The following is an 8,988-nucleotide window of genomic DNA, read 5'->3' on the forward strand; positions in this document are numbered from 1 at the left end:
GGGGTCTGCTTCAGAGTCAGGTCAAATTCGAGGTCCTCCCTCCCGGCTCAGGGTCTTTACTACCGTTTATGGAGTCTCCTCCCACTCTCGAACCACCTGCCAGCTGATTGGAAATGTGATCGAGGGACCAGAGGATGGCGCAATGTTTATGTCGCAGGACTCTCACGTAGCGGACCGTGGATCACGTCCCAGACCTGGTGGCCTAAAACTTGCACCGGTCGCCTGTGCGTGTGTGCGTGCCCAAAATCTCAAGAATGGAGAAGGGATTGGAGCATGGCCATCCCCACTGGGGGTGATTTCTAGCTTTCTGTCTCTGTCTCTCTGGCGAGCCCATGCACTCTATAGCAAAAAAAACTCTCTCAAAAGAAAAGAATTGTGATTGAGTGCTAGCCCATGACCAGGTGGTTAAGGCAGCTAGAGCCTACATGGCCAATGTAGTGGTTCAAGTCCTGGACCTGGTGGTTTAAAAAACCAACCCGGCAAGTGTGTGTGTGTCCAAAATTGTGAAAAGGACGAGATGGAGAAGGGAGTGTGGCATGGCCATTCCCCACGGGGGGCACTTTGTCCCCTCTCTCTCTGTTTATCTCTCTCTCGCAAACACAAGTATCCTCTAGCCAAATTTTAAAAAAGAAGGAGGGAGGAGGAAAATGTGACCAAAAGCCTTAACCCCCCGTGTCACCTAGGAACCCGGATGGGGACGACAAGCCCTGGTGCCACGTGCTGAAGGACCGCAAGCTGACGTGGGAGTACTGCGACCTGCCCCAGTGCTGTAAGGGCTGCCCCGGCCACCTCCCTTGGCCCTGTCTCACTTTTTCTTGCCATGTCTGCCACCTTCTGTGTCTCTGCGGCTGTCTGGTTCAAAGCATGTAACTGCCAGACCCCCAGGAAGGCCAGGCCTTGGTGTGCATGGGTGGGGGGGTGGCAACGTCGTTGGGCTGCTGTGCCCACCCCCCCGGGCTCCAAATGTCCCTCTCGTGTCTCTCTTGATGACGACAGTGACGAGCAGTGGTGAATACCCAGAGGGGATGGGAGCTCATGCCTGTGGCGCATCATGGCGTCTCCCGTAATGTGCCGGAGGTGGTCTTCCTGCCCAGTTCACCTCTCAGAGGCCGCGTGGCCGGCTGGAGCCCCCTGGACGCTGACTGGCAGAGCTAGGCCTGCCCAGAAGGCTGCTTCCATCACGAACTCTCCCCCGTGTCCCCCTGGACCCGTTTAATGCAGGGCAGGGGACAGAGAGGAAACTCAAGTTGGTGCTTGTCAGTAAAAAGTGAAATTCCAGTTTAGAAGTCGAGATTGTTAGTCCCTGTGAAGGCACAGATCAGCCAGAATGTTCCTCAAGGAACAGAGTCTCATGGGGAGGTGACAGGACACACGCTCCTAGTTCACTCCCAGTGAGGTGCTCTGTGGCGAGTCCTGCAGAGCTGGGTCAGTGAGCCTGTCAGGGCCCCGCAGTTGGGGGCTACTGAAGGCTCTGAGGAGGCAGGGTTCCACCTGGCCCTGCAAGGAGGGGAGGGAGAGGTGGGGTCAGTGCTCCAGAAGGAACTTGCAGTAGTTCATTGGCTCTTAGGCCAGGAGCAAATCAGAGAGGATGAACCCAGCAGAGAACGTCCCAGTGGAGTCAAATAGACATGGGTTCTAACCCAGGTGCCGCGGTGGCCTTGGGCAGAAAGTCCTCAGCCTTCCTGGAGTCCGTGTTGGCGGGGTTAATACAGTATTGGGCATGGCAATGGCCTCAGCACAGCTCTGGTTACCATGGAGAGGCCTGTCTCCTCTGCTAATCTGCAGAAGCCTGTGGGAACTTGGGGTCTGGAGGGAAAACCATGGGGAGTGCTCAGGGACCTCTGCCCAGAACCACAGTGCCGATCGCTCTTCCCTGTCCTTCCCCTCCCAGCCACCTGTGGCCTGAGACAGTACAAGCAGCCTCAGTTCCGCATCAAAGGAGGACTCTTCACGGACATCAGCTCCCACCCCTGGCAGGCCGCCATCTTTGTCAAGAACAGGAGGGCTTCAGGAGAGCGGTTTCTGTGCGGGGGAGTGCTCATCAGCTCCTGCTGGGTTCTGTCCGCCGCCCACTGCTTTGTGGAGAGGTAGGGGCTTTGAACCCTCTAGGTTTTCCGCACCCTAAAGACCTGACACCAGGCCGTGAGAGGAAGCCCCACAGCACGAACACCGTTCTCAGGCTGTGTCTTCTTCAGGTTCCCCACCCACCACCTGAAGGTGGTCTTGGGCAGGACGTATCGCCTGGTCCCCGGAGAGGAGGAGCAGAAATTTGAGGTTGAAAAATACATCGTCCATAAGGAGTTTGATGACGACACTTACAACAATGACATTGGTAAGAAGCCCTTTTCTTTTTTAGTTCTTTTTTATTTTAATTTGCTATAGAGGGTGTGCGCTTGCCAGAGAGAGAAGGGGAGAGAGAGGGAAGGTGAGAAAGCACCCGCCGCGGGGGATGGCCACACCACAGTCCCCTCCCCGTTAGTCTGCTCTCAGGATTTGGGGCACGCCCAGCACGTTTGTCAAGTTGCCGGGTCTAGGGGTAGAACCACACAGCCATGTGGGATCTAGCCACCCTAACCACCAGGCCACCAGTTGACCCCATTGTTTCTGCTCTAGTTCAAACTCCAGGTCACACGACAGCACACCTGCACCTGCACGCTCGCACACCCGACCCCTCGGGTCCCTGCCTCACACCTCTTCTGCTCTCCCCGCAGCATTGCTACAGCTGAGGTCCGACTCATCGCTCTGTGCCCGAGAAAGCAGCACCATCCGCCCCGTCTGTCTCCCCGAGGCTGGCCTGCAGCTGCCCGCCTGGACAGAGTGCGAGCTGTCTGGCTACGGCAAGCACGAGGCGGGTAAGTGGGGGGAAGTCTCAGCCCCATCTGGTCTGTCTGCAGGACAGAAGGGGAGGCCAAGGGACCAGACACAGGGACAAGTGGTCATGAGAGCCGGGGCTAGCCCCAGATCAGGCGTCCAGGTTGAACAAATGCGGGCAAGCCCCTGCCTCCCGACAGTGCAAGCCCACTCACTGCGCCCCGCCGCACGCCACTGCGCAGTCAGGAAAGGCTGGCTGGTACCAGTGCTCGGAAGCGCTTACAATTTCCAGAAGGTTCTGTGTGAGAAGCCAAGTACAGTGCTGAAGGTGTGGGCTCTTGGACACTGGAGCTGTGTGGCCCTGAGCTTGGATCGTTTGTCTGTACCCTGTTTAGCTGTGGGATCCTGGGCTGAATTTTCCATCTTCCACGCTCCATGCCTCAGTTTCCTCACTGGTGAATTGGAGGTGGAATTAGCTGCCTAACTGAATGATAAGCAATAAATGAAGTACTACTGGGTTAAACACGTGCTTCTCAACTGGGCTGACCTTGCCCCCAGGACACACTTTGGCCATGTCTGGAGACATCCTGGTTGTTACAACTCAGGGTGGAGGCTGGTGCCAGCAGCCAGTGGACACGGGCCGGAGAAACCCTGCACTCAGCCCTGTCAGACTGCGTTTCTGTAGGTGGGGACAGCACACATGGGCAGCGTCACGGGAGTCAGTCTAACACGTGTGAAGGCTTGCTGGGTGGTAGTAGGATTAGAAAGTGTGGGTTTTCCCCAGCTGTTTCCAAGTCACTTTCCCTGAAACGGCAGGATGCTCTCTGCTCTCTCTTGCAGCCTCTCCTTCCTTTTCTGAGCGCCTCAAAGAGGCCCACGTCAGACTGTACCCAGCCAGCCGCTGCACATCACAACACTTGTTCAACAGGACCGTCACCGACAATATGCTGTGTGCTGGGGACACTCGAAGCGGAGGCAACCATGCGAACCTGCACGATGCCTGCCAGGTGAGTGTGGCAGGGTGTGCCCAGGGTGAAACTGCCCTCGGCTAACCGGTTCTTAGCTGAGAAGGGCCACAGCCAGCCTGCACTGTGACTACACCAGTGAGGCCTGGGGCTCTGGGTGAGAGCCTCAGAGAGCTGAGTATTGGAGAAAGATCAAAGCCACTAAATGTAAGAGGTCTATACTGTAGCAAAGTCCCCGAGTCTGCACAGGAAACCCCACCTGGTACAGGATTTCCTGTGAGCTCAGGCAATTCATGGGTGATGTGAAATGGTGGATAAAGCAACCCGATCAACAAATTCCTGACTCCTGTAGGGGTTAGAAAAGTGGAGGCTGCCTTGTAATAGGGGAGGAGGGAAAGCAGTTCTCTGTACAGCTGGAAGCAGGCTACCGAAGATTTGGGAGAAACGGGTTTTAAAAACTCTTTTAAAAGCTCTGATACTCAGCATCAGCAGATGGTTACATCACTGGACTCTCAGGTAATTGACTGAGGTTCAAGTCCTGAAGTCGGCAGCTTAAAACTCACTCCAAGCACATGTGCATGCATGCCCAAAATCCTGAAAGGAGAATGGAGGAGAAGAGGTGGCATGGCCATGCCCGAGGACATGATTTCTCACTTTCTGATTTTCTCTTTCTCTGAATGCATGTGCCCTATAGCAAAAATGTCTCTAAAAAAACCAAAACTCTGATACCCTGGGAAGCAAACCATTGTAGGCTTTCGGCATTGGCATCCTTATCACGGCAGTACTTTTATCCCGTGGTTAACAAGATACAGAGACAGAGGGCACATATGGCCTGTTGGTTTTAAGCCCTGAGTAAAGCCAAGGAATTCCAGTGCTGATGGCATGTCAGGCTTCCCCTGGGGCTGGGGGCTGGGGGCTGGGAGTAGAGGCTGGAGCCAATGTGAGGGAAATCGGACCAGGTTCTTGAGTTGAACTGTAGGGCTTTCTTGTAAGGTAATCAGATCAGCAGTTTTCCCCCTTGGTTCCTTGACAGTGTTTGATCTCCATTATGGTTTCTTCAGAAACCTCAACTGTACCACCTTGCCCACCTTCAGAAAAAAAAAAAAAAGCCTGCACAAAAACTGAAACCATTCTCGATCTGCATGCTTAAAGCCAAAAATAAAATCAAACTCATTGTGACTCAATATGACAGCAGCAGCTAGTGATTACTAGAGTTATACCAGATGTCCTATGCTGTGTGTTTGCACGTGTGTTCTCCCAGTTTGTTCCCATCACAACCTTATGAGGCAGATGGTATATCTCTATTTCACAGGTTAAAAAAACTGAAGCTCAGTTAGCCCACACGTAGTGGTTTTCAGAGGCCTGGGATGTCTGAGCGTCGAGCAATGGCCTCAGTTCTGCTTTATCAGGGCAGACACAGCCAACGAATCCTCTAGAGGGTCCAGACAAGTGAGATCAGAGCACGCCCTCTCTGAGCTAAGACCTGTGAACACAGTGAGAACACTACAAGGATCACCTCCAGCTCCCTCCCACATACCCTGCCTTTTTTGCAAACAGCTAACCTGTTCTCTGGTGTGCAGGGCGACTCGGGAGGCCCCCTGGTGTGTCTGCAGGACAACCACATGACTCTCGTTGGCATCATCAGCTGGGGCATCGGCTGCGGGCAGAGGGACGTCCCAGGGGTGTACACCAAGGTGACTAATTACCTACACTGGATTCAAGACAATACGCGGCCATGACCAAGAAGGCTTCGCTCCCTGAAACCAAACGAGAGCCTACCTTCCTCCTCCTCGGGTTCCACGAAGACCGAGTGCTTCTTCAGACAGACTTTTTGTAGAAGTGAGAGGAGAACCCATAGGAGAGGGAAGAGGATAGATTTTCACAGGCACTTTCTGTTTGGGAAGTTTTGGGGGTTAAAGTCTGATGGCAGAATGTGTTCTGTCAGACAGAAAGACGCAAGTGATCATCAACCCCTCCTGGAATAATACCCCCTAGAGCGGAGGTAAAAAACAAACAAACAAACAAACAAAAGAAACCTAGGCTTCTATTCCATCAAATTCCTAATCTGAGAAGCTTTGGAAGTGGGAAGAGGATAAGAGCAATTCTCAATCCTAAAAAATAATGAGAGCCTTCAGGAAGGAGGACCGTGTTAGCCATAGAACATGTATTTATAGCCCCGAGAGGGCCCAGCAGCACCTGCAGACACGGGATGGCCCGGCCGCTGGGTCACGGGCTCCAGGCCGTCCTTGCCGGCTGCCACTCTCCTCGCCCCTTTCTTGCTCGTCCGCTCTCAGAAGGGGTTCCTTTTGTGTACAGTGTACATGGTTTTTTCTTTATAAATTTAGAAGAGGAGAATTGTATCATTTTAATAACCGATAAGGTTTTAGCATATTTATATCAATCCATTTTAGTGTTTGCTTTTCTGTTACCACACCCCTGTATTATACTGTACTTAATAAATGCAGATATATTTTTCACATTTGTTCCCAAATCAGAGTGGAATGGTTTTGTTGCCTATGCGGTATCTCACAGCTCACCCATTCATGGTGCTCATGTTCCCATTTCTGAATCATTTGAACTATTTCTTTGTATTCATTCTGTATTTGAAGGGACTTTGAAAAATTTACAGAAAGAGGCCAGCAGGTAGCGTGGTGGTGCTAGACTCCCACAAGGCCAACTGTGGTTTAAACCCCAAACCCAGTGGCTTGAACATCATGCTGGACACGTGTGTGCGTGCCCGAGATCCTAAGAAGAGAATGAAGGAGAAGGGATTGCAGCGTGGGGTTCCCCCCAGGGGGAATCCCTCTCTCTCTCCAGCAAGTGCACATGCCCTATGGCAAACACCTATAATTTTTTTTTTCATTAAAAAATTTTTTTTAAAATACATTACAGGGCATGTGTACTCAGCAGAGAAATGGGGGCGGGAGCAGGCCGAGTAAGAAAGCACCCGCGAGCCCATCTCCATTCTTCTCTCAGGATTTTGGGTACACATGCACCCAGAGTGTTTTTCAAACTGCTGGGCCTGAGACCTGAGACCTGAACTACACAGTTGACCAAGTAGGATCCAGCTGCCTAATCACCATGCCATCGGCTGGCCCCAGAAAAATCCAATTAAAGCATGAGTTTATTGTGGTGTAAAAACCATTTTGAACCCATGCATGGTTTATCATTTGCATTTTCCATGACTTTTTGGAAGACCTTTGGTACGAGGAGTACCACAAACAGGCAGCGTGCGGGCGCCGTGGACAGTAAGAGGGGAGACAGGAACGCCACAGGACAATGAGGTACACGGAGAAGCCAGGAAGAGACAGGCCATGAAGTGGCAGGAACCGTGGGATTGGGCTGCAGGAGAGATTAGAGAACACCAAGGAAAAGATAACCAGGGGGGCTTTCACAGACGGGGTGAGATCTGGGCCAGGCCAGGGGACGGGATTGGGAAAGGTGCTCTCAGAGAACTTCCCTGCATGAAACGCAGGTGTCTGGAAGCCGAGGGGACAGTGGGGGCGGGGAGGAATAGGCAGGGGAGTTTTCTGAAGTCTGCCCCGCAGACAGGAATGTAGGGTGGAACCACTGGGTCCTCAGAAAAGTCGGGACGCATTTTGCATAGAAAAACACATCATGACTTTTCTCATGACCCGATATATGGTGGTGGGCTTCGAATGGCAACCCATGTTTGGACTTAGCTGTGTGGGCAATGGGGAGCCCTTGACACTTCCCCCTGGGAGGTGAGGCACTGACTCGCCTCAGGAGGAGAACCGAAAGGCGACTGAGTGGAAGGCACGCAGCCAGGCAGCGAGGCTGGACAATGAGCAGACGGAGGAGAAATGAGCTAAGAAGGACCTGAGCCTGACCTGGACACAGCCGCATCCCGACTGCTGGGCCAGACTAGAACCCATGCTTGTCTTCTCTGTCCACGGGGAAGGGGACTCCCAGGCCAGCACAGAACGTCGCCTACGCAGTGAGACTTTCTGCTTCCTCCTGTGCCTGTAATGCCACCCGTGTTCCGGAGTGCTGCCTGCCAGCTGTCGTCACTGACGCCCTCATTCCAAGAATAAACGTGGATGCAGTGCCTGCTGGTGGGTACCTGCTGGCCCGGCTTCCTGGAGAGGAGAAAGGTGGTCATGGTTGTGTCCTTAGGGGTTGTCGGAACCGCTCGGCGTAGAGGTTCTTGGCACAAAAATAGTTAAAACACTCAAAAAAAAAAAACAAAAACAGGAAAGAAACTCTTTAAAGCTGGAAGTTGGCTGGAGGTTCTCATGACCCGATATATGGTGGTGGGCTTCGAATGGCAACCCATGTTTGGACTTAGCTGTGTGGGCAATGGGGAGCCCTTGACACTTCCCCCTGGGAGGTGAGGCACTGACTCGCCTCAGGAGGAGAACCGAAAGGCGACTGAGTGGAAGGCACGCAGCCAGGCAGCGAGGCTGGACAATGAGCAGACGGAGGAGAAATGAGCTAAGAAGGACCTGAGCCTGACCTGGACACAGCCGCATCCCGACTGCTGGGCCAGACTAGAACCCATGCTTGTCTTCTCTGTCCACGGGGAAGGGGACTCCCAGGCCAGCACAGAACGTCGCCTACGCAGTGAGACTTTCTGCTTCCTCCTGTGCCTGTAATGCCACCCGTGTTCCGGAGTGCTGCCTGCCAGCTGTCGTCACTGACGCCCTCATTCCAAGAATAAACGTGGATGCAGTGCCTGCTGGTGGGTACCTGCTGGCCCGGCTTCCTGGAGAGGAGAAAGGTGGTCATGGTTGTGTCCTTAGGGGTTGTCGGAACCGCTCGGCATAGAGGTTCTTGGCACAAAAATAGTTACAAAACTCAAAAAAAAAAAAAAAAAACAGGAAAGAAACTCTTTAAAGCTGGAAGTTGGCTGGAGGGAGGGGGCGCAGGAACTTCCCTGAAACGCTGTGGTCCGGGGACAGTTAAATAAGCACAGGTCACACCAGGCGGTCACCGGCTGGCTGACTTCAGGCTGCTCCCTTCCGTGTTCTAAGACTGTATTGGGACAGAGGGGCCTCTCGTGGCTTCCAGCCTCACATCGCTTGAGGACAGTAACAAGCAGACGCCCGGCAACCGCTTCTCAGGCAGCGACTCAGTCATTCCAGCCCCTCCCCCTTGCAGGACAAGCTTCTCTGCAGACAGGCGAGTTAATGAAATGGACTGAAGCAGTGAGGCCTCCTGGGATGGAAATGCAGAGATGAGAGGGCCCGGC

General features: G+C 53.3%; 2 protein-coding genes across 8 annotated transcripts in view; one reads left to right on the top strand and one right to left on the bottom strand.

Annotated features, from left to right (window-relative positions):
• PLAT (plasminogen activator, tissue type) overlaps positions 1-5,906 on the top strand; it is a 27,059-nt gene extending 21,153 nt beyond the window's left edge. For both annotated transcript variants that reach the window (XM_006141662.3, XM_006141663.3), the window contains 6 exons: positions 684-769; positions 1,892-2,087; positions 2,196-2,332; positions 2,712-2,852; positions 3,652-3,818; positions 5,357-5,906. In XM_006141662.3, coding sequence (XP_006141724.1) covers positions 684-769; positions 1,892-2,087; positions 2,196-2,332; positions 2,712-2,852; positions 3,652-3,818; positions 5,357-5,515 — 886 coding nt within the window. In that variant the 3' untranslated portion in view covers positions 5,516-5,906. The remainder of the gene's footprint in view (positions 1-683; positions 770-1,891; positions 2,088-2,195; positions 2,333-2,711; positions 2,853-3,651; positions 3,819-5,356) is intronic.
• A 2,164-nt stretch (positions 5,907-8,070) lies between these two features.
• Positions 8,071-8,988, bottom strand: part of AP3M2 (adaptor related protein complex 3 subunit mu 2) — a 23,865-nt gene continuing 22,947 nt past the window's right edge. For all 6 annotated transcript variants that reach the window (XM_027765463.1, XM_006141666.3, XM_006141664.3 and 3 more), the window contains one exon: positions 8,071-8,502. In XM_027765463.1, the coding sequence (XP_027621264.1) occupies positions 8,354-8,502 (149 nt within the window). In that variant the 3' untranslated portion in view covers positions 8,071-8,353. The remainder of the gene's footprint in view (positions 8,503-8,988) is intronic.

The sequence above is a fragment of the Tupaia chinensis genome, unplaced genomic scaffold (assembly GCF_000334495.1).
Source record: "Tupaia chinensis unplaced genomic scaffold, TupChi_1.0 Scaffold000061_1, whole genome shotgun sequence".
Classification (NCBI taxonomy): Eukaryota; Metazoa; Chordata; class Mammalia; order Scandentia; family Tupaiidae; genus Tupaia; species Tupaia belangeri.